This window comes from Vulpes vulpes, chromosome X (genome assembly GCF_048418805.1).
Source record: "Vulpes vulpes isolate BD-2025 chromosome X, VulVul3, whole genome shotgun sequence".
Taxonomy (NCBI): domain Eukaryota; kingdom Metazoa; phylum Chordata; class Mammalia; order Carnivora; family Canidae; genus Vulpes; species Vulpes vulpes.
Genome location: NC_132796.1, coordinates 6,783,297 through 6,808,902, shown reverse-complemented (window position 1 = coordinate 6,808,902; position 25,606 = coordinate 6,783,297). Strand labels below are relative to the sequence as shown.

Here is a 25,606-nt window from a genome sequence, read left to right as displayed (position 1 = left end):
GCGGCCGCCGCTCGCCTCCCGGGGGGACCTGCCGCCGCGACCGGGGCGATCCGGGCGACGGCGGGGGTCCCCAGCGCGGCCTCCCGCGGCCGTGGAGGCGCCGTCCTCCCTGCGGGGCGCTGCTGCTTGCGGGTGGCTTAGCTTGGCCTCCTCTTGCAGGGCACGCTCAAGTGTGAAAAACCAGGAGGGCAGGCGGGCGGTTCAGGGAAGGCCTAAGACGGACGTGTCATTCCGCACGGCGTGTGGGGACTGCCCTCAGAGGTTCCAAATAGCCTCAACCCCGTGAGTCAGCAGCGAGAGAGAGAGAGAGAGAGAGAGAGAGAGACGCAGAGACAGACAGAAGGAAGGGAAAGGAAAAAGAAAAGAAAAACAGGGGAAAAAAGAAAAATTACTGTGCACACACCAGCAGTTGGCAGACCCCGACACTCAGCCCGAAATGAGGCTCAAGGGTGCCCCTGTTAGTGACAAAGCTGCGACTGTTCGTTCTTCGCACTGATTAGTTACAATAATTACAATTTTCAGTGGTTACCAAGGCCTTTATCAACTTTGGGAAGCGTTCAAGGTTTGCTTCTCATTTCCAGACACGTGAGCAAGGAGTGACCAGGTCCACCAAGCCTGGCAGCCGAAGCCGAATCAAGCCCCGCCTGCGTGACCAAACCGGGTCTTTCTGCTTAGGGACCCCGCAAGGTGGGACTCGCTTTGTTTCTCATTTTAACAGCCCCTCCCCACGTCTGGGCCCTTCTCTCAGCAGGCTCAGGGCATGACCAGCCTTCATAGCATCCTCCTCCTCCTCGACGTGCTGGGTGCAGTCAGGCAGCAGGATCACACACTTGCTGTTTCCATTAGTTGAGTCCTATGTAATGCACCACAAAGGTCAATATGATTATAGGGAAAACAACAGGCAAGGATTGAAAACTTCCCCAGAGCACAGCTACCCGGGAGCCAAGGTTTCACCAACCAAATAAATCCAATGGCTTATAATCAGATTCAGGTTTCACCTAAGTCAATCTACAAAAGAACTTTTAAGGTTATTTACACAGGCACAACATGATGTATCAGCAAACACGTAACCTCGTGATGGCCAAGGATGAACTTGAGGACGTTGTGTTTCAGGAGGCAGGCTTCCACCTGAATCAGGCTTCCATACAATGTGAGCAATCAGGTAATTTTATTTTTCAAGATTTTATTCACTTATTCATGACACACAAAGAGAGGGAGAGGCAGAGACACAAGCAGAGGGAGAAGCAGACTCCATGCAGAGAGCCCGACGTGGGACTCGATCCCAGGTCTCCAGGATCATGCCCTAGGCCAAGGGCAGGCGCTAAACCGCTGAGCCACCCAGGCTGCCCTAACCGGGTAATTTTAATGAGAGGCACTTCTATGGAAACAAAAGAAAAACATGAATAGTTCAAGCAAATTAGAAATTCCATTTTCTGAGTTTGCAGAGCTGTCAGTTGAGAAAATTTCTAAAAGTCGGATTCTAAGTATCTTTAGGCAGAGCACAAACAGTGCGGTCGGGCAATCAGATGGTCCTGTTCGCAGTGTCAATGTCCCCGGTGATCTGAGTGGCTGCACAGCTGCAGGCACAAAGAGCCGCACATGGGCTGCTGTGATTTCTTTGAAGTTTTTATCAAGTTGTCCAGTTGCAGCCTGCATGGTTTCGGGGAAAAGGCAGGCTTAGCCTCAGAGTGATTGCAAGTGAAAATAGTGGGAGAAAATTGGAAATGCTAGGCTGCAGGGTTTTAGCCAAATATTGGAGGAAATTAGAATTCAGGATCCACTCCAGTTTGCGGGTAGAAAATAAACCTCAGATGATCAACGGCACTAGAATCTAAAATCCACAAGGGTGTGTTACTGAAACATAATTTTCTCTCCATAATCATTTCCATCAAAGACAACCATGGCAAGACTAATTTGTTTTGCAAATTAAGTCGACTTTTAATAAACTTGGCCTGATTATTTCTGAGTGCAGCAAAAATAGTGATGGATCATGCTCTTTCAGATCCTTTTAAATCTGCAAACAAGACATTAACGAACCAGCAATATTTTAAGTGAAGTTATAAAAAAGTCTAATTATCTTCATTAGTTCCTTTGGTCTCCTGTAATTAATTCTTGTTGATCTCGATCTTTTGTTATTTGATGAATTCATCACTTTTCCATGAAAGCTTTAGAAATTCTTACCCAGTTCAGTGTTAAGATCTTAAGGTCAGCAGAGACCTGTATTCCATAGGGTGCTTGTCAGGGTCTTTTTCATGAATCTCCTCAAAGATAAAGCACTTTTGCAGGAACATTTTTGCAAAAGCATCAGAATAAAACAATGACTAGCTGTAAATGACAAAAGACTTAAAAACTGGCAATGGCTAAAGATCAGATGAGAATTCATTATAATGCAATTGACAAGAAAATTTGGTTATTTCTCCAACATGCAGTATTTTAAGACAATGACTGGAATTATGGCTGATAACACTATGTCAGTACATCAGATTCTCATGAATTTCATATAATTTCTGGAATGTTTACATTAATAGCTTCCATATAAATATTTCCTAAAGAAAGCTTAGCATCACTTCTTATTTTACAATGCATCCTGTGAAATTTAACATAACACTAAAAACTTATTTGAGTGGGATTCCCTGGGTGGCTCAGCGGTTAAGTGCCTGCCTTCGGCCCAGGGTGTGATCCTGGGGACTGGGGATCGAGTCCCATGTAGGGCTCCCTCCATGGAACCTGCTTCTCCCTCTGCCTATATCTCTGCCTCTCTCTGTCTCTCTCTCATGAATAAATAAACAAAATCTTTAAAAAATGTAAAAATAAATTTTAAAAAACCTATTTGAAAAAACTTAGCTTTTTACATAAGTTTGCTTAAGTAAACCTGATAAAGACAAAACACAGAATCTTTGTTTTCTAGGCAGGTTACATTGAAGGTAAAGAAAAACCTTTGTTTGCAATTTCTTATTAAGTGCAGACCGAAAAACAAACAAACAAACAAAAAAAACAAAGAGCAGACCAATAACTAAGAAAACTTTGTCCTTTGAACAGAGAGAAAACCAAATTCTAATTTTGCACCACTGTACTTTTGATATTAAATTTCTCCCCTTTTTTTTTTCTTTTTAATGTAAATAAATCCAGGGTAGCTGGGTGGCTCAGTGGTTGAGCATTTGCCTTCGGCTCAGGGGGTGATCCCGGGTCCTGGGATCCAGTCCCATATGGGTCTCCCCTCAAGGGTCCTGCTTTTCTCCCTCTGCCTATGTCTCTGCCTCTCTCTGTGTGTTTCTCATGAATAAATAAATAAAATCTTTTTTTTAATTTAAATAAATCTATTTTAATCTCTGCTTTGCCACACATAAGATTCCTCTCTCAAGATCCCTTTTCTGCAAACCTTCTACAACTTTCTATATCCATTTGGGTTTTGTCCTTTTTTCTTTCTTATTCTGAAATAACGGTTTTCCTTTAGGATGAAATTACTTTCTTTTTTCCCTTTACCAAAAATGCATCTCCATTCCTCATACCTGCTTTTACCCAAAACACACCTCCTACTTTTCATATACAGCCATTTTCTTTCATCCTTATTGTTTCTAGTGATTCTGTAAAAAAAACAAAAAACAAAAACTAAGCAAACGGAACCCCCTTTTTCCTGACAACCTCAGCTTTATTAGTTCAGATGTTACCTCCTCGATTTCAAAGACTTACAAGGCTTATCTAGGAAAGGAATGGCCCAAAGCTGGCACTAGGTATTAATTAATTATAGATGTATATAGATGTACTCAGAGAGGGTGGCACAGTCGCCTCTGCACTACATTAAGTGAATAATACATCCTTTCTGTGTAACGCAGTTAAAACAAACCATAGGCTTTTTGAAAATTAGAGCATGAGATTCACTCGCATCCCCTGACATGGCTCTGTGAGCCTGGGGACCCTATGACAGGCAGGGGCGGCAAGATGCCCACATTACTGAGGAAGGCGCTTGCTCTAAGCTGAGCAGAGTAACAATCTGGAAGATGGGACAGCTAGGTCTAAGCTGATGGCAGGGTTGTAAATTATTGGGAACCACAATTCAGAATTCCCAGCCTTGCAAGTAGTTACAGGAAATAGGGGACGGGTTTTTTTAAATGATTTTTTCTTCCTCCCCCCCCCCCCCATTTTGTTCTTCTTTTACGTTTCTTTTTTTTTTTTTTTTTTTTCCCAAGGGTGGTTGTTCTTGTACTGGCCTTTTCAGCTGGCCACACAGACTCTTCCATGGCTCAAGAGTGGTGGCTTTCAAACACATTGGATCATTCCACAGCAAGAAAGAGAGTGTATATTCCGGCCCAGCCCATACTTACACATATAAAACCACCTAAAATTAAAGCTTAATGAACTGGGGCACCTGGGTGGCTCTGCCGGTTGGGCATCTGCCTTCCTCTCGGGTTATGATCTCAGGCCTGGGGTCCCAGGGTCCTGGGATCGAGCCCCATGTCGGGCTCCCTGCTCATTAGGAGAGCCTGCTTCTCCCTCTGCCTCTGCCTCTGCTTGTGCTCTCTCACTCACTCTCAAGTAAATAAATAAAATATTTTTTAAAAAAAGCTTAATGAACTAACACGTATTTCCCATTTTGAGTATGATATGCATTCACTCTTTTGCACTTTATGAAATTACCTTTTTCTTTACATATGGATAATCAATCCATCCATAAGCCCAACTATACATTAGAGACAAAATTGAAGATATATAGGATCCACTTATCTAGATAGCTGTAGATCATACGTGTATTTTCTATTTAAATAAATGCTAATGCTCGCCCACCAAGGGTCTGTGAGCACAGTTTCAGAAACCGGAAATTATGGTAAATCCTCACGCTGCAGGAAGGAGCTGGCCGGGGAGCCCCACTGCTTCTCACCCTGCACTGGGGCGCCTGCTGCTGCGCCTGCGCTGCCGACCTTGCAGGGCTTGCGTGCAGTTAGCTCACTTGTTCCAAGGGTTCTGACCTACTCGCTTTAATTCATTTTGCTGTCGCAGCCCTTCTTCCAATTTTTGAAACTATTTGTAATCTTTGCTTTCCGGAGAAAACCAGGGCGCGGGCAACCTTGAGCTGTCTCTCCTGTGTTAGCATCCTGTGGCAGATTAGCAAACTGATAGATACATTTAAAAATTATTGAAAGTGTATCCTTTCTCATAATAATGTTTTTCAGTGTGGCATAAAGTGTGTTTGTTAATAGAGCCACACATTTGTTTCTTTCTGTACAAATTTAAAGACCCAAAGTAGATAAACTTAGTTTTCCCATTTAATGTTAATCTTATTTGGAAATGACTTAGATGTTCACTGAATAGCCATTATTGGGTTTAACTTAGCATAAGCTTTGACCTAATTTATATCTATTTAAATTACTTTTTTAAAAAGATTTTATTTTTTTAAGTGATCTCTGCACCCAACGTGGGGCTCAACCTCACGACTCCCAGATAGAGTAGCACCCTCTACTGCTTGAGCCATCCAGCACCCCCCTCCCCGTAAGTTACTTCTTTTGAACAATGAAGCTTGGATCAGATATCAAATAAATAGTTAACTACTGAAGAAATACTTGCTTCTATTAAACCAACAAATTTATTTTGTATTTATTGAAGATCACCGCAGGTCATGTGAACTTGAAAAAAATATTTAGGTTCCTTTCTACATTTCTGAGGGTATACTTGATTTATAGAAACACTTAATTTTCTTGAAGCCAATTAAATAGAGCTCTTTGCAAATTAGTTTCAGCAATACCATCCAGAGGAAGAAAAATATCACACATCTAGAGCACACCCACACAGACATAGAGACATACAAATAGACCCAGAGCTCTTTACAGCTTTTGTTTTAAGAATGTTTGCTGTGTCTTGGGTACAAAACTCAGAAAAAAAAGTAGTTAGGGGTCGCCTGGGTGGCTCAGTGGTTTAGCATCTGCCGCTGGCTTAGGTCGTGACCCTGCTGTCCCAGGATCCAGTCCCACATCGGCCCCCCACAGGGAGCCTGCTTCTCCCTCTGCCTGTGTCTCTGCCTGTCTCTCTCTCTGTGTCTCTCATGAATACATAAATAAAATCTTTAACAAAGAAAGAAAGAATTGAGATATAGTCTCTCCACTCTCCACTGGGGAAGAAAAGACTGATGTGCTACCCCAAGCCCCGGCTTCGGTCACTTGTTCCCCGATTTATGCTTTCTTTGTCTAAAAGCTTGCTGTGCTCACTTCTTGGGGTCTCATATTTCTGTGGGCTCCCATACGGACATAATTAAATTTTTCTCCTGTTAATCTGTCTTCTGTCAATTTCATTATTAGACTCGCCAGAGAACCCAGAAGGGAAGAAGGGTAAAGTGTGCTGCCCCGACGATGTACTAGATTCCATCTACGACAACGCCTTTATGTGAACGTAGAAAACAGGTAACAAATGCACTGAAGTCTCAACCACCCGTGGGATTTCACTGCCTAGCAGGATTCGGGGGGGGGGGGGGGTTACATTTTTCTTCTTTTTAGCTTGGTTACATTTTCTAATTTTTCTACCATTAAGGTGTATTACTTTTGTAAGAGGGAACAGTCTTTGCTTGTTTTCTTAAAAACACTCATGTAGACACAGTAATCATGGAAGAAATATTTTTGGCTGTTTTTTTTTTTAAAGATATTATTTATGTATTCATGAGAGACACAGAGAGAGGCAGATACACAGGCAGAGGGAGGAGCAGGCTCCCTGCGAGGAGCCGAGGAGCCGGATGCGGGACTCGATCCCAGATCCCAGGGTCACAACCTGAGCCCAAGGCAGGCACCCAGTCTCTGAGCCACCCAGGCGTCCCTTCTGGCTGCTTTTTAATGCAGATTTCATTACTTGAAGATTCTCAAATCGTAATTGCAAAACCCCAAGAGAACAATTCCCAGTCCTCCTAGATTATCCTGCTCCTTAAAGTCTTTAAAGAGAAAGAAGAAGCCAGCCCAAAACTGGTGTTAATGTTTCATCGGCCGCCCGTCGGTCTCCATCTCTCTTCCGTATAAATTCCCTAGCCCGTACCACCCGTCACGAAAGCATTCTGCAAATACCTGTGCAGCAACCTTTGAGCTTTAATCTGTCCTTAGTGGCGCCTTCTATTTTCTCCACAGCTTCCCGCACTGTATCCCTTGGAGCCGCGGCTGGGACCTCGGCGGCGGCGGCGGCGGCGGCGGCCGCTCTGGGAGCGGAGCGCTACTGCCATCTGGTGGCCAGAGGCTGAAGCTGCCGCTCCACATCCCACGGCGCGCGGGGCCCAACACCGGGAGCGCGGGCGGGGGGGGCGGGGACCAGGCTTGGCCTCAGATTACTTCGAGTATAATTCGATGCCAAAAATGTTCCATTTCCCGGGACGCCTGGGGGGCTCAGCGGTTGAGCCTCTGCCTTCGGCTCAGGGCGTGACTCCAGGGTCCCGGGATGGAGTCCCACGTCGGGCTCCCCGCATGGAGCCTGCTTCTCCCTCTGCCTGTGTCTCTGCCTGTCTGTGTGTCTCATGAATAAATAAATAACATCCTTTTTAAAAATGTTCCATTTCCCAGCCATTTTTAAGAGTTCACCATAGCCCCTAAGTCCGCTTCATTTGGAACCCCTTAAGTGTAGTCGCTCAGGCAGGTGGGAAGTACCTGGCCTGTAGACATTCGCACATTATTCTGGAGTCGGTGCGGAGGAAACCGAGGGGTCCTTCTGTCCGAGGAGGCGAACCTGGTGGCCGGCACCGAGGTAGAAGGGGAGTCTGCGTAGACATGGAAACACATTAATTACGTGGTGGGGGTTTTTAAGCCATTGTCAAGCCGCCTTGTGCTCACGCCAGGTAGTCAGCGAACGGGGCCCACTGGTCCGCAGCAGGTCACCTGACCCTCGCAGCAGCCTGCCGACAGGGGGAGGCAGCTGGGCTGTATTTCCCCGACAGCCCTGACAACAGTCACCCCCCCACAGACACCGCTGGCACGCCCGGGGGGGGGGGGGGGGGGGGGGGGCAGGCCGGGTCCTCCTGGCTCCTGGCCCCGCGCTGCGCTAGCTCCCTGAGCCCCTCCGGAGCGCGATCCAGTTGTGCCCAGCGTAGCTCACATCACGTCGAGGCCCGCAGGCACAGAGGGGGGCTGGATCTACCTCCCGCCTCCCAAGGCCCGGCGCTCGGCCCGAGGCGGGCGTAGGCGCTAAACTAGAACCAAAACCGTCTCCGAATGTCCTCAGCCGAAACCAGCGCCGCAGCCCGAGGTCATCCTTTTGCACCAATTTCGATTTTTATGAGCCTCTCCCTGCGTGTGTGTGCTCTCGCTCAGATACACGGATAACAAACATCTTGAAGGAAAGAGGAGCGGCCCGAGTGACGGTGCGGACCCCGAGGGCATGCAGTGCCGCCTGCCGCAGCCCTTCGGAGCTGCCGTCGTGGGCCCCGGCACCGCCACGTCTAGGGGAAGAGCTAACCCGGGCCGCGGCCTGGAGGGGCCTCCGCGCAGGCGCAGTACAGCTGTGTGCAGCCCCCCCCCCCCCAGCCCGCAGAGCCCGCAGCGCTGGCGCCTCCGAGAGCCTCGCACACCCCCCCCCCCCCGTCGCCCCGGGGCTCCCCCTCCGGCGGTAGAGGCCGGGCGCCTCGGTTCGCGGCCTTGCAGGCTGCCAGAGGCCTAGGTTGTCCCCCCACGGCCCCGGCCTCGCCGCGGCCCCTCCCGGACCCAGGCCCGTGGGCTGCACGTCGACGGCTCTGCCACCGCGTGGAGGAGCGAGCTCTTCCCGGGTCAGTGCCCGCGCCGCGACGCCGTCACACGGGCGATGAGCCGGTGCTGTGAAGCGCTTCCCTTAAACTAATTCCACTGCGATGAAACCATTTATGCTCATTACCCAGGGGATCTGCCTACAATTGCAGGGCAGCAAAAGCGATCTGGCCCGAGCGTCTGCGTGTGCGAAGGAGGAAGGGCAGATTCCAGAAGGCCCTGGGCCTCCAGCCGCAGGCCCCGGCGCGCGCTTCCAAACGCCTCTGCCTTCGGACCTCCCTGCGGGCAAACCTTGTTCCAAAGTGAGAGGACAGACTTAGGAGTCCTGACTCTGGGAAATGAACCGGGGTGTGGAAGGGGAGGAGGGCGGGGTGGGGGTGACTGGGTGACGGGCACTGAGGCGGGCATGTGACGGGATGAGCACTGGGTGTTATTCTGTATGTTGGCAAATTGAACACCAATAAAAAATAAATTACTAAAAAAAAAGTGAGAGGACAGTGATCACTTGTCTGAAAGCAAACATTGTGATGCATGACAAAGGCCCACACATTAGAACAAAGGAACAGGCCCTTCGAAGATGAGAGCGTCTGTGGCCAGCTGCGTGCTCACCCCGCAAAGACGTGCGCAGGTCACCTCACATGGCAAAAGGGACTTGGCAGCTGTGCTTAGCTTACGGTTCCTGAGGTCGCAGATGACCCTGGCGTATGCAGAGGGTCCAGTGTCCTCACAAGGGTCCTCACGAACATGGTAGAGAGAGGATAACAATTTTAAAAGTTAAGAATAGCAAAGGAACACACACAGAATTCTCAAGAAATCAGATAAATGGTGCTACAGAGGAAATAATATTTGATGATGAGGGCAAAGCATGAATGTCAAGAAAAATAAAGCCAACCAGATGGCATCGACCACAATATTGGTGTGTTTACGAAGTGTTTAGACCATAAAATATACTAACAAACAGAAAACTAAAGATCAATAAAATAAGTACACTTTGCCCTCATTATTATTTTGCTTTCGGATACCTGGGGCTAATCTCTCTCACATGGACTTTCTAGACTTGTGCTGTCCAGTATCATATCCACCAGCCAAATGTGCCTCTTTAAATTTAAATTAATTAAAAATAAATTTTAGAAAACTCAGTTCTTCAGTCACTAGTCACGTTCTGAATGCTCGATAGCCACCTGTGCCTTGTTGACTTCCATATTGGAGAAAACAGAACATTGCCCTCATTGCAGAAAATTCTATTATACCGTTCTGTAGAGGTCTTTCCTTTTAATTCTCTTTGAATAAAAAGGAGGACGAAGGAAAAAAAAAAGGAGTCCTCACGAGAGGGAGGCAGAAGGGTCCTGGGGTCGAGTCCCGCATCGGGCACCCCGCAGGGAGCCTGCTTCTCCCTCTGCCTCTGTCTCTGCCCCTCTGTGTATCTCTCATGAGTAAATTTTAAAAATCCTTAAAAAAAATACAAGGAAACCGCTCGAATAAAATGTAAACCTTCCTAAATTCTGCACACGTACATATGTGTTTGTACACACACAAACATGCCCAGACACACACGTGCATACGAAGAAAAGAGAATGGCTACACCACGATAGCCACATCATGACGATAGCTATCATGAGATGATAGAGCCATAATTTTGAATAAACATAAAAATGACAGAAATGAGATCACATAGCAAATGTAAATAGCCCATAACGATCGATGTAAAAACGTGAAAACATTTTTAGAATATCTAACAAAGCAGAATATAACAATCTGTGCAGGAACAGATGCAGCTAAAACAAAAAGACGGAAATAAATGATGTACAAAGAAAGATACACAAGGAAAATGCAAATAACATGAAAGGGTCGCATCCATCACATCTAACAAGAAGGAATTCCTAGCAAGCAGCATTAGAGACGGAGGCCACGTTGCGGCGCGCGAGGCCACAGCACACAACGATGATTTTGAAGAGTCACCGGTGTTTATGCTAACAAGACAGCAAGAGCTTCCACTAGTGGACCTACCGGTGCTGTAAAGAGAACCGGAAATGCTAACGGCCCCCCTCAATGCATCCAGGGCAGCTCAAGGAGATGACACAGGAGTAAAGACACAGAAAACCCAGACGTGATGAATAACCAACAAAATAGAGCTTAGGGTGTACGTGGAATCGCGTCCTCGCAAATTCACGTCCACCAGAACTTCAGAACCTGACCTCATTTGGAAATGGTGTCTTCGCAGATGTCATTTTTAAAGGATCTCCAAGATGAAATTTGCAGTGGGCCATAAATCCAATGATCGGTGTCCTTTTAAGAGAAAGGAGAGGGAGTTTGGAGACAGAGACAGGAATGAAGACCACGCGAAGATGAAGCAGAGCTTGGTGGGACGCACAAGCCAAGGGCCGCCGAGAGCCACCAGAAGCCAGAAGGGGCAGGAAGGCTCCTCCCTTAGAGCCCCCAGAGGGAGGGCGGCCCTGCCGGCACTTGGATTTTGGACGTCCAGCCCCCAGAACTGTGAGACAACAACATTTCTGCTGTTCTAAGCCACCTGGTTTGTGCTAATGCATCATGGCAGCCCTGGAAAATTCACCTCGCATGTATGTATGTATACAGCAATCAGCTTCTAACCCCGAGGTATGCAGAATGCGCTGCTTTTCATGGAACATTCATAAAATGTAGGGGTGCCTGGGGGCTCAATCACTGAGGCATCCGACTCTCGATTTCAGCTCAGGTTGTGATTTCAGGGTCGTGAGATGGAGCCCTGCGTTGGGCTCTGCGCTAAGTGGGGAGTCTACTGGAGATCCTCCCTCTCCCTCTCCCTCTCCCCCCTGCTCGTGCTCACACACTCTGTCCCTCTGATTATTGTAGGCCATAAAGAAAATCTCAGTAAATTCCAAAGAATAAAAATAACACAAACAGGATTTTTTAAAAAAAAGATTTTATTTATTTATTCATGAGAGACAAAGAGAGAGAGGCAGAGACACAGGCAGAGGGAGAAGCAGGCTCCCCGCGGGGGGCCCGACATGGGACTTGATCCCGGGTCTCCAGGATCACACCCTGGGCCAAAGGCAGACGCTAAACTGCTGAGCCACCCAGGGCTGCCCAACAGGATTTTCTATTTTGCCATGAAAGTAGAAATGAATAAAAATCTGTCAAGACCCTTGTATCTAGAAAATTTTTTTTTAAGATTTTATTTATTTATTCATGAGAGACACAGGGAGACAGAGACAGGTAGAGGGAGAAGCAGGCTCCATGCAGGGAGCCCAGTGTAGGACTCGATCCCAGGACCTCAGGATCACAACCTGAGCCAAAGGCCGACGCTCAACCACTGAGCCACCCAGGTGCCCATATATGGAAAAAAACTTTTAAAAAACATGCTAATAACACCCTTTGGGTCAAAGTGGAAATACAGAGTGAAATCACAGAATTTCTTAGGAATAATGATAATGAAAACTCAACAGATGAGTTGACAGAGAAAATGTATAGCACTACATTGGTTTAGCATTACAAAGCTTCAAATAAACACACCCAACTCAAACAACTGCCCAAAGAAGGCAACTATGTAAGACCCAAGAAAACAATTCATAAAAATGAAAGCAACATTTCATGAGTTATACAACAGAAAAGCAATAGAACAAATGAAATCAAAAGCTGGTTCTATTTATTTATTTTTAATTTTTTTTTATTTTTAAGTCAGCTCTTCATCTAACGTGGGGCTCGAACACACAGCCCCCGAGATCAAGAGTTGCACACTCCACCAACTGAGCCAGCCAGGTGCCCCAAGCTGGTTCTCTTGAAAAAAGAAAAGAGAAAAGAAACCCCAAAATACTCCAATCACTAACCTAATCAGGGAAAAACAAGGGGGGGAAACACATATAGAAAGTTGGAAATGCCAGGGGGAAAGAACCCTCTAGAAAGGAAGGCAGCATCCCCTCCCAAAACATTCCTGTGTGCTCTTGACAAACGGGAAAACAGATGAAATGGGTCATTTTTAAGAAAAACACAACTCAACCGAAATTGACCTCAAGGGACAGGTCTAAAATGCTCAATTTCCATGGAGGAAATAGAGCAAGTAATTTCAAGAGTGTGCCTGTGATAAAAAGCACAGAGCACACCCAAAAGGCTCCTCAGCAGAATTCTTCCAAACTTTCTCTCTTGGAGCCAAGAAAAAGAAGAAAAACTTCCACATTTGCTTTATAGAGTACGGCATTGACCCTCGGCCTGCAAAGAGAGCGCACTAAAAATAAATTAGTGTAGCGATGCAAAAATCATAAACCCAATACTAGCAGACCAATCCAAAGCACGTGAATGTGCGTACATCATGACCAAATGGAGTTTAATTCACAAAAGGTCTCTACTAGGAAAGCCATTAATATAATTTATCATATTTTTAGAGCTAAGGAAAATCATATGACTTCAGTAGGTGGAGAAAAGGGATTTGAAAAACCCAATACCCATCCATGTTGAAAACACTCAAGAAAATAGAAATCGATGGGCTCGTCCCTAACATCATAAATATGTGTGTGAAATTCACCTCCTGAGGCCAACATTTTATTTAAAGGGGAAACACTAGCTTTTTAACTTAAGTCTGGGAAAAAAAGGTATCTAGCCTAGTATGCATAGTATTTGTATCTTCTCTTTCTTTTCTGTCTTTATCCCTATAAAGACAGAAAATAGCCAAAATCTATCAAGAAATGTCTTCGATATAAATGAGGAAAACTGTAGAGCATTCCTGAAAGACACAAAATTGGTCTTGAACAAATGGAAATATATAATACATTCTTGGATGAGAGGATTCAACACTATAAAGATGTCAGCACTCCCTAAATTGTAAATTCAATGCACTCTGGTAACGATTTCATCATTTCCCCCCACTCCTGGGGCTAGACAAGTTGATTATGAAGTCCATTTGGAAGAACAAGTAAGCAAGAATAGCCGAGAAAATGCTGGGAAAAAAAAGAGAAGAGGGCCAGCCCCAACAGATAACAGAACATCTCAAAAACTTCTATAATGAAAGCAGCCGCGCACACATTTAGACTCTGCTGAGGTATCATTTCTCGTCCCTCGAAGTGGCAAATGACGTTTCATTGGTGCCATTGTGGGGAAACTGTGCATACAGAGCTGGTGACAGCACAAAATGGCACAGCCCCGAGAGACATGGGGTGCTATCCAGCAAAATCCCATGTGCATTTACCCCCCCTCCCTTTTTTAAAAAATTTATTCATGAGAGACACAGAGAGAGAGAGAGAGGCAGAGACCCAGGCAGAGGGAGAAGCAGGCTCCATGCAGGGAGCCCAACGCGGGACTCGATCCCAGGACCCACGATCACGCCCTGAGCTGAAGGCAGATGCTCAACCACTGAGTCACCCAGGCATCCCAATGAACTGGAATCTGATCAAGCTTCTAGATTCAATGACAGCTTTTCCCCCCAGTATTTACTAACAGAGAATAGAGTTCACAGGAACATGTCAACCTATAGCCTAGGGATAAAATCAGCCAAGCCCAGAACATGGGATCCTGGTGTGTTACTGGGGTGGGGAGCTAGACATTGTAGATTGAAGACAGACACAACTACAGTAAGATACCACTTCACGTCTACTGGGACGGCCATGATCAAAATGACGTAAGTGTTGGCCAGGTTGTGGAGAAATTAGAACCCTTGACACTGCTGGTGGGGATGCAAAATGGTGCAGCTGCTTGGGAAAACAGTCTGGCAGTTCTTCAAAAGGTTAACCACAGACTTACTGTCTGACCCAACAATTCTACCTTTAGCTTTAGGCCCAAAAGAAGTGGAAATATAGGGGATCCCTGGGTGGCTCAGTGGTTTGGCACCTGCCTTTGGTCCAGGGCGTGATCCTGGAGTCCCGGGATCGAGTCACACATCAGGCTCCCTGCGTGGAGCCTGTTCTCCCTCTGCCTGTGTCTCTGACTCTCTCTCTCATGAATAAATAAAATCTTTAAAAAAAAAAAGAAATGGAAATATATGTTCACACAAAACCTTGAACATGAACGATGGTAGCAGCATTATTCACACTAGCCAAAGAGTGGAAGCAACCCAACCGCCCATTGACTGGTGAACGAATAAACAAAATGGCCTATCCACACACTGGAATATTCTTCAACAATAAGGAGTGAAGCCCTGACACCTGCAACCACATGGATGAACCTGGAAAAGCTAATGCTGAGTGAAGGAAGCCAGACATGAAGGCCACACACTGTGATTCTGTTTATATGAAATGTCCAGAATAAATCAATCCATAGAGCCAGAAAACAGGTTAGTGGTTGCCAGGGGTTGGGAGAATTGGGGGTCACTGGTAATGGGTTTCTTGGGGTGATGAAAAAGTTACCACTGCTTGTAGTGACACCTGCATAATTATGAATATCCTAAAAACCAATGAATTACACACTTTAAACAGGTGAACTATATGGTATGTGAATTCTATCTCAAGAGAACTGTTACCAAAAAACACCCCTAAAACCTTGAGCATAAAAAAATCCCCAATAAACGCATATTTGGATTCTGTTCAGTTAAAAAAAATGACATATGAGACACCTGGAAGAGTGAACCCTGCATATTTAATGACATTAGAAGTTATTAAGTGTTAAAATGTGATAAGGATACTGTGCATGCTTTTCTCTTTTAGCAACACATACTGAAAATATTTACAGCTGAACTGAGGTGTGCAGGATTTGCTTTGAAACACAGGAAGTGAGACAGGTAAAGGTGTAGACAAAACAAGCTGGCCATGACTGATCCAAAATTCAGAGAGGGGAGGGCTGCATATGTGTTCATTTTACTATTCTACATTTATATCTGTTTTTATGTTGAAAAAATGAGTATTTTTTTAAAAAAGATTTTATTTAGAGAGATTGTGTGCACGGGGGTCAGGGTGTGGGGTGGGGTGACACAGAGGGAGAGAGAGAATCCTGAGCTGAAACCAAGAGTTGGATGCCTAACCAACTCTGAGCCAATTAGGGGCTCCCCCCCTAAATTAGTATACTCCCATATGTAAGTCCACGTAATTACATTTTTCTTTTAAAAAAAAAAACACACATTTCCATTCTGTTCTTAAGGCAGGTTAGTTTAATTTCATAGAAGGAATATTTTCAAACAATACAAATGACACAATTTGGGAACAGTGACAAAAACAGAGATGAATACTGATTATAACTTAATCCCTCGACAGAAGGTGATTTATTTCAGCAGTGACAATTTAGTGATCAGAAGACGTGAAGACCAAATTCCCTTTCATTGGCTGCACTGTTTCTAGAGAATCCGAGTGGGCAGACTTCAATTTGGACGGTCTTTGGACCAGAGCTGCTGATAAAGCGCGGCAGCTTTCCTATCCCAAAGCGCGGTTACGGACAAATTTACCCAGAAGATGAAAATGCCCCTGTGAACAACGGGACTTCACTTTTCTGACATGTGGGGTGTTCTCGGGGAGGGGGGGCTGTCTTCACCAGAAAGAAGCTGCAAAACCAGATCAGGAGAGAGAGGCCAGCTGGGTGCCTCCTGTCCTCCCGCCTGCTCGGCGAGCCTGTCCCTGTCCGCAGGCCCCGTCGGCCCGGCCGGCGAGCGGCACAGAACCCATCACCGTCCACCTCCTCCACTTGCTGGCTTTTCTCTCCTGCTCACTCTGGTCCCACTCGGGTGCAAAGGCAGATCCTTGCAGGGAGGCGGGAGACATCAATTAGAGAGGTGGCAAATCCAAGTGCTCCTTGGATGACACCGCAAGAGGGACTGCATTTGTTTCTGGTGGGGCAGAGTTAAAAAAAATAAAAACAAAACAAAACAACTGACAACAACGAAAAACCCCAGCCACGGAAACACAGAACACTAAAAGCTGCGGGGTGGGAGGGGGGTGGCGCTCCAAACAGAAGCTTGTGTGCACCGTGGCTGGGGCCCCCGCATGGGCACAAGGGGCCTTCCCCACGCCGCTGCCTGAGAGAGGCTGGCGGGGAGCGGCCTCAAGGCCCCGAGCCCAGGAGAGAGGTCTTCGTGCACCCACGGCCGTCTCCGCAGCCGGCAAGCACTGCGCCTGACATGCGCACGCTCTGCCCCTTGCACACTCGGTCTGGCTGCAGATAGCTTCTTCGCTGGAGTTCAAAGTTTCGGCAGCTGGGGGCACAGAGGGCCTGCCGTTGTCATCGCCTGCTTGGCAATGCTGTCCGCTGTGGGGCGGCTCTGGCAAGGGCTCACAGTGGGCGCGTCTCTACCTCCATTGTGGGTTATGTACACAGAGAAATCAGCGGGACACCGAGGATGACAATGACGACAGAAGCGCGACCAGAGGCAGCAGTAGAGCGCCAGGGCTGCGCCGTGAAAGCCTGACGTCCTCAGCCCGCAGCACCTGCCCACTCCACCGGCCGTGGTAGGTCTCGTGTCGATGAAATGCTTTTACAAAATTCATTTTTAACAAATGTAAAGAGGTCGGCAGGTTATACAGGGGGGCGGTTACAGATGAAAGTGTGTGTGGGGGGGAGACACTGATTCAAGGGGGCCACTTCCCAGGGAGGGGCAGAAAGATCTGGAAGAGAGTTCTGGCTTCTTCTACGGTTCACACGACCCATCTCATTTACTTGTCTGAGGCCTCGGAAAGGAGAGTGCATTTCAGATACAATAAATATGCATTCGGCAAAATATTTAGATCATTTGACATTTTCAAAGGACATTGGTATAGTTTTATTGCATAAAAAAAATTTTTCCCCCTTCATGAACTACTTCTAAGATTTTTTAAGAAATACTGGGTAGACTCCAATATGGGGGAGGGGGGGACAGATTTTGATTTAAATCAAATACTCTCCTGTAAGTGACTCACTGGGTAACTGTCGTTACCCACGCATGCTTGCTTCCTTCCACGAAAAATCGCCTTCAAAGGCCATCATGTCCACATCATAAGCGCTACGTCTGTCCATGGGTCCACGGACTCTGAAGACGCGCGCTCCTGGTTCTCGTCCCTTCCCTTCATGATAGACGGAGTCGTAGCGCAAGAGGTCCACACTGCCTTGTTGGTCACGATCAGATGGAGCAGACTCAAAGGTGGAGCTGCTCTGGCGAAGGCAGGGGGTGTGGACAGCCACCACGGGCAGGCAGGCTAAAGGCCGGGATGCCAGGGGCCGGCGGCCCGCACACGAGTGCGCACAAGACGACAACGGGATGAGAGGCCGTCAGTGCGCAGTCGGGCACTGCACGCACGGCATGTGAACTAGCCCTGAGCCACCGCAGTCCGTATCTTAACACGAGTGCGGAGGGTACGATATACGTGCTAAATACACATATAAGTAACTGATACAAGTGACGAATTTAGCGGTGTTTTTGCATTTTGGGTGTCAGAAATAAAACCGGCCCCAAAGTTCCATTCTACTGCATGACAAATACTGAAGCACAAAATTTTAGTCTTAAAATACATCTTAAAGTCAGTATTTTCCTTCAAGGAAAAAAAAAAGTACTATAAATAAATTACAATACAGTGAATTTGCCTGAACTCACTTTGTTTCTGTCTTCCAGCCTTTAAGTCAAATAAAACAGCGTAAAAACTGTACACTCTTAACAAGATAGTTGATCTTTTATAAAATAACCTGTCTTCAGAGATGTCAATTTCACAACAAGGAAAAACCAAGCCCTGTTGCCGTCACTATTATAAAATATATATGTATAGATATATGTGTGTTTTTTTACAAAGTGTGTATATTAATAGCTTTGCACAAATATTTTAAGAACAAATTTAGCTAGTCTAAGAACTTCATGAAAATAAAACAGGCAGATAAATACTTCAAGTGTACGAAGTACTATATCAGACATCGTCGGCAGGCAGAGGAGGTACGTTGATCCTTGGTCTTGTAAAAAAGGCTATCTTCTCCCTGGGATTGGAAAGAATTACAGGTTAGAAGTGGACATAAATGCAGTGAAAGCTGGTGGGAGGCTCTCTTATCAGTGACAGCTTTTCTTACAGAAACAGCTGAACTTAAATTCCTAACAACATCGGTTTGTATATGGATTCTCTAAATTTTAAATTTTTTTTTTAATTTTATTTATTTATGATAGTCATACAGAGAGAGAGAGGCAGAGACACAGGCAGAGGGAGAAGCAGGCTCCACGCGCTGGGAGCCTGATGTGGGATTCGATCCCGGGTCTCCAGGATCGCGCCCTGGGCCAAAGGCAGGCGCCAAACCGCTGCGCCACCCAGGGATCCCTGGATTCTCTAAATTTTAATGGAAGTTATGAAGCCCCACGAGGACGAGGGTTTATCTCCAGTGCCTAGAACAGTGCCTGGTCTATAGTAGGTGCTCTGCAAATATTTGCTTTTTAGTAAATGAATGAATAAATGAAAAGCTATACAAATGAAGGAACCCTAAATCACGGTTGAAGGAAGATAGTTACCGTGTTTTAGGTTCCTTTCTGGTGGGAGTGGGAAAATCCAGGGTATAAAAAAATTAAGGCTAATTGTTGAGCCATAAAAAGGAATGAGGTTCTAACGCACGCTACAACACAGATGCACTTCGAACTCATTATCCTAAGAGCAGCCAAGCACGAAAGATCACAGAGTGTATGAGTCCACTTACACGGAACGTCCAGAAGTGGCAAAGCCAGAGAGAGCGAAAGCAGCCTGGGGGGTGCAGGGGGCTGTGGGGAGGGGGAAGCGGGGAGGGGCTGCTTTACCGGGACAGGGCTGCCTTCTGGGGTGAAGGAAAGGTTTTGGAACTGGACGGAGGGGGTGGCTGCACGACACCACAACTGCGCTAAGTTCCACAGAACTGCTCACTTAAAATGGTAACTTTCATGCTATGTGAATTTTGCCTATTTTTTAAAAATCCAGACACAAAAGAATATGGATGTAACTGTAACTCTCCTCATATGAAAAACAAAAACAGGGAAAACTAACGTGTACTATTCAAATTCAAGACGGTCGTTATTCTGGTGTGGGAAATTAGGGACAGGGTGCCCAGAGGGCTTGAGTCTGGCCACGCAGAGTTGTGACGACTCACCGAACTACTTCATACCGACAGAACGCATGCCTCCCTGCATGTGTATTATGCCTCAATAAAAAGTAAAAAGGCAAAGGTGCCACGTGTGTACATATACGTAAGCCACTGTGTGTGTTCCCAACAGCAAATATTTGGAAAGAGGTTTAGAAAATAGGCAAATTATATCTTAGATGAAACATTACAGCCAAAAGAGAGATTATGTGGCAACACAGGATATAGTCATTAGAAAAAAAAAAAAAAGCTAAATGCAAACTCGAACCCACATCATGATGACAAGCAACATAAAAAAACCCAGTGCCTAACCAAAAAGGATCAGGAAAAGAAAACATCAAAATACTAACAGCAGTGGGGATTCTGGTTTTATCCTTAACTGCCCGTGGGTTGTTTTTTAATGCTCTCTATTTTTTATGATGACGAAGGTACGACAGTATAAAGCCAGCAAAGAGGCGGGGCCCGCGGCCTTCTCTACCTGAAGGTCTGCACTTGGATGGGCTCTTTGTGGCTCCGTCCGCGCAGCTCGCACACCCCTCTGGAGGCCTTCTTCAGCATCTTCTCAGCTGCCTGTTCCTGATGGAAGTCAAGTTTGGTCTGTCTTGTCTGGAACGGCAACATTGGAGGAACAGGGCCCTTTTACTTCTAGTTTTTTTTGTTTGTTTGTTTCTGTTTTAAAGATGTATTCATTTGAGAGACACAGAAAGAGGCAGACACAGGCAGAGGGAGAAGCAGGCTCCCTGCAGGGAGCCTGACATGGGTGGGACTCAATCCCGGGATCATGACCCGAGCCAAAGGCAGACACTCAACCACTGAGCCACACAGGTGCCCCTTTTACTTCTGGTTTTAAGGAAGAATGAGGAAAGCCACTCCCAGCTCTGGGGTCCTGGAGGGGAGAAAGGCCTGCCTCGTCCTCACACAGCCCCACCACAGGGAATCCTCCCAGGAGCTACTGGGATCCTTGGGATCATGCCTTGCAGACGGCAGGCCCAGAATATTCCGCCACGAAGCAGAGAGTGGTGATGCCCACCGGTAGCACCCTCCTCCCCACCCCGTGCCACCTGAGGCAGCCGCAGAAGGCAGGTGTCCGTGTGCCCAGGAGCACCAGCCGCGGGGCCCACGGAGGGAGACAGCCAGCTCCTGCAGCCCGGCCCGTGCGGCGCCGACATGCAGCGTCCTTGTCAGGGCCAGGCGGGCCCCTGGGCGCAGGGCTGCGGCCTCTCACCTGCCTCTCTGCCTCCTTCAGCAGGCTCCGGAACCGCTCGTCCCGCAGCACCCAGTGCGGGAGGTCGGTCTGGCCTCGGAGCTGCGCGTCTTCCAACCGCTGCCTCAGCTCCCGCAGGGCGCAGATCTCCTCGTTCAGCTGCCTCTGCCGCGTCCTCGAGGCCTGGAGGTCCAGCTCCAGGTCCAGGGAGGTGCGGGCCATGAGCTCGGCCAGGGACGACCTGCAGGGCTGCGGGACACGGCGGCTGTGAGCACGTGCTAAGCTGTTACTGGGCACCACGCGGCCAGCGGCCCGGACCCCCAGGCCCGCTTGTCCACCGAGAAAGGGGACCGGGGATCAGAGCTCCCCGAGGGGCGGTTCCCTGCGCATGGCCGACGGGAACACTGATTGGGGCCAGATTAATTTGAATCTCCAGCTCAACACCAAGTTGTCTGCTTTAATGGTGACCTACGCATCTGCAAAAGCGTGGAGAAACAGACCCTCTCATATGGAGCTGGTGGGGTCAAAAATGGGCATCACCTTTCTGAAGGCCTACTTGACAGTACACGTCAAGGCACAAAACGTGCACTTCTTTGGTTCTGAAATTTCACTTTGACTTGCTTTTGAAAGGCACAACTCATGACATGCAAAAGTGATCCAGTTAAAGTTTATGACACAGAAAACCTAAACATATAACAAGAGAAAATGGATTAGGTCAGTTACAAGGCCAGCATAAAACACAGCCACTGTAAAAAGCAGAAAAAAATATATTGGAAAATCTTAAATGATCCACCGTATAAAGGGGGAAAAGCATGTCATAAACCATAGGAATGCTTTTTGTTTAAAAGATTATACACCCACACACGCAAGCTGTCAAAACCTTTCCTCCCCGTATAAGCCTCAAGTAAGCAAACCTGCCACGTTCGAGAGAAGTCCTAAGATGAGAGGAGAATTTTTGTGTGTGGCGCTGAGAACAGTACTTCCCATTGGATGGGAAACGCCGGTAGGAACGGCAATTACTGTAACACCCAGCAGCGCCGTTTGGTGGGCTGAATAACCGCAGGCTTCTTACACGCACATAACACTATTCTGCACACATATGGAATGTGAATGCAAATATAGGAGAGGATTTCATAAACACAAGTTCATTTAAAACTACTCAATTCATGGTAGAGCTCAGTGGTTCTCAACCAGGGATGACTTAGCCCTCCAGGGGCCACTGGACAGTGTCTGGAGACATTTCAGGTTGTCACAAGTCGGGGTGGGGGTGGGAGGCCACCTACTGGCAACTAGGGATGCAGCTCTGTGCCCTCCAGCGCCCAGGCCAGTCCCCAGGACCAGGCCCCAGTGCGAAATGTCAACAGCGTGGCTGCTGAGAAACACTTTTATAGCTGAATTGGGTCTTTTCTTCTTGTTACCAGTTGGCAGCTGCTCTAAGTACAGCCACCGCAAGGAAATCTGGGTTTTATTATTATTTCTTTAATACAGTCTTATCCTGAAAAAGACAAGGAACTACCCGCTTAGAATAGAAAGCAACAAAACTCTGTAAACTGATGTGATATGGAGAAAAAAACATGGTGGGTAAAGTAAATTAAAGCAGAACAGGCCTATGTAGAATGCTCGATGCCGAAAAAGGCAGATTTTCTCAACTATACATACTCTCTTGTCAAAAAAGAAAAAAAAATCTTTCGTACAGATTGGTTGATTCTATATTATCATATTTAAAAACGTGAATATCATGAATTATTTTAGATCATGATGTTATCCTAGGAAATTAAGAAATATTGGTAATATTCTGATATCATATAGCTCCTAAAACTTATACCTAAGTTAAAAAGGAAATACATTACCTTTTTTTAAAAAAAAAATGTTATCTTTTAATTACTGTTACCTAAAATATTGCCTTTTAAGTTCTGTAAAAATGACTCCCGGGTGAGTACACTCCACATTAGTTGACATGGCACGTACCTGCTTATAGCGAAGGGTCCGTCTTTCCAAGGTGTTTCGGACAAAGGGGGACTTTCGGGGCAGCGTTGAACTGTCACTGTCACTACGATAAAGCTGTGCCAAAAAAAAAAAATAATAATAATGTTCAGAAACACTTTCTCAGAAATTCAATATTCATTCTCTCCATGTATCTGAACTGCATTATTTCATTTTCCTTCACAGGTACCCGAACCCACTGATGACGGCTGGTACTTTTACCAAGTCTTCTGGTCTCTGTGAAGACAAAACTGATGCAAGTGTCAAGTAAAATTAAAGACCAATAAGAACAAATCAAATAAGCAAACCAACCCCCTACCTTCCTCCATGTTACACACCACCCAAACCGTGTGAAGTTTCCAGGGGGACAGAGTCAACAAATTCCCGCCCTACTAACACCGACTGGGACTCGTCGCGTGCAGCGCTCACAAAGCCAGCACTGACCTCAGCGCCTCTCGCCTGCTCTCGCTCATTGTCATTTGCTCTATTTCTGGCTTTGCCAAGACCTGGGAAAAAAACGGCTTTCCATAAAGAGACTTGTTCCTGGTAGTAGGATGAGACACCACCACTTACATACCCTCTGCCAGTCAAGGGAAAGGGTCTGCTTTTAAAATGAAAAATACGCCAGGTTCCCTGCATGGAGCCTGCTTCTCCCTCTGCCTCTCTCTCTCTCTCTCTCTCTCTATCTCTCATGAATAAATAAATAAATCTTTAAAAAAAAAAAAGTAGCAGCACCTTCTTTATGGGAGCAGAGACATTTCATGGCGGGTTCTTGCTTCAGGATCAAAGTTGATCTGTGTGAAAGCCAAAGTCCTTCCTTGCCTTCATGGCCTCCTTTTCCATGTCAGTTAACCCCAAATGCCCAGGAAATGCCGTGGCACGGCAGTGTGTATGTCCCGCACTCGATTGTTACAGACAGATAAGAACAAAGAAGCCTCTAAAAGCATCATCTGTAAATGCGTGCTCTTATGCAGGGCACAGAACACGGCACAGGAGCTGGAAACCTTTCTTTGGGGAAGGAAAGGATTTCCTCCTTCACCACACCCTTCTCACCGAGCAGACCTGAGTCCACTCTGCAGTGGTTTGGCCACAGCCTAAGGAAGGGCCGTGAGGGACGCCTTCAATCTAGTACCTCTAAGCATCTGGTTAAGCATAAGCCCCCATTGGGCTGGAGCCTGATGGGGCAGAGTGGCCGAGCCTGACCCCGTGTGACCCAGGGTAGCTATGACTGGACATCTTGCTTCTGTGGGAAGAAGCGCAGCAGGTGTTGCAAGTGGCACAGGGGCAGCTTGGGCCACCAGGCCCCAGCATCCTGCTGTTCACTGCCCCCACCCCCCCCCCCGCCCTCTGTAGGGTGAAGGGTTAGCTCTGCTCCAAAGAAGGTTTGGTCCTTGCCCAGCTGCTAGGAAGTGCCCTGTAAACCCCTGGAATGTCCTGCCTAAGTGTCTCTGTTTACCTGGGGATCTTGGGCCAGGCGGCACATTCTCTGCTAACAATGTGATTCCTAGTGGGGGCCTTAGGCCGTCACCTAGACTTCTGGAGGGGCTGGAGACTAAAGTCAGCCACGCAGGCAATCAGCTCTGCCACTGCGACCAACCTCCCACAGAACACCCGGTTGGCAACCCTCCGTGCACGCAGCCTCTCCCAGCAGTGACAAGTGACAAGAGCCATCCGCACAACTCCACAGGGAGAGAACCGGCAGCTTGTGCCAGGTCTCTCCTGAATGCTGCCCTGCGTGCCTCCTCCCTCTGCTGACCCTGATCTGTGTCCTTTCACTGTAATAAACCGCAACTGTGAATATAGTGGCTTTGCTGAGTTCCGTGGGTCCTAGCAAGTCACTGAACCTGAGCATGGGCTCGGGGACCCCTGAACCATTCTCCCGATGTCTCCTGCACAGGTCTCACGCCGTTTCTCTCCAATGACTGAACTTCGGCTTTGCCCAAACAGAGCCAGCTCTTTGGTCATCCCCTTCAGCAGAAGGTGCTTTACTTCAATAAGCCCAGTTCAGAGGTGGGAAGGGTCAAAGGTCTCCTCCATCCAAACAGCCCCATCAGGCCACTGTGCCGTGACCATTCATCCTCCAAATTCCCTTCTCCTTCCTAATCTGTGTTGTCCCTGTCACACCACCACAGCCAGCCAACCTCCGACATGCTGTCCTACCCTCAAGGACCCAGAGGATTGGGTCTCCGTCTCTACCTCTCTCGGGGTTCTCAACATCAGAATCATCTGGATGCTTCCATATGCTCTGATGTCCAGGCTCCACCATGACCAATGACAAATCTTGGGGGTGGAACCTGGGCACCAGCATTTTGTGAAGCCCTCACCCCTCCACCCCCCACCGTGCCGACTTGACTCCATTGTGCAGTGCGGCCAAGGCTGAGAACCACCGGTGTCTCCTGCCTTCACCCTCGGGGTGATAATTTACGTGGGGGGGGCAGTCAGAACCCTGCCTCAGTGCCCCGAGCCTTCAAGGCTGCCATCGCCCTGGGACCCTGCTACAGCTACACTGCAAGACTTCCAACCACTCAGTGGGCTGACTTCCCAATCTCAACTCAATTGAGGATAGATACTCCCTGTTCCAATTTGTTAGCCCTCAGACTGATGTGGAAACGACCCGCCCTGCTTGCTGACCGTGAGTTGGGGCACATACACACTGAAAATCTAGGGAGAGATGTATTAGAATCTTGAAGAGATCCAGAGTTAGATATGTGTGGGTGCGGAGGAGTCGGAGCCACAAACCTGACTGCATATCCACACGTGTGGTGCT

The 25,606-nt window shown here is 47.3% G+C and overlaps 1 protein-coding gene and 1 long non-coding RNA gene across 2 annotated transcripts in view; one reads left to right on the top strand and one right to left on the bottom strand.

Moving 5' to 3' along the window:
• Positions 1-141: 141 nt before the first annotated feature.
• On the top strand, positions 142-7,508 carry LOC140596098 (uncharacterized). Its single transcript, XR_011998131.1, has 4 exons — positions 142-282; positions 582-687; positions 6,288-6,389; positions 7,098-7,508. It is a non-coding gene; the product is annotated as an uncharacterized lncRNA (long non-coding RNA).
• Positions 7,509-15,736: 8,228 nt separating this feature from the next.
• Positions 15,737-25,606, bottom strand: part of WWC3 (WWC family member 3) — a 119,920-nt gene continuing 110,050 nt past the window's right edge. Inside the window, exons 20-23 of the mRNA XM_026015289.2 lie at positions 22,825-22,917; positions 20,878-21,105; positions 20,131-20,258; positions 15,737-18,536 (exon numbers count right to left, since the gene is read on the bottom strand). Coding sequence (XP_025871074.2) covers positions 18,470-18,536; positions 20,131-20,258; positions 20,878-21,105; positions 22,825-22,917 — 516 coding nt within the window. The 3' untranslated portion in view covers positions 15,737-18,469. The remainder of the gene's footprint in view (positions 18,537-20,130; positions 20,259-20,877; positions 21,106-22,824; positions 22,918-25,606) is intronic.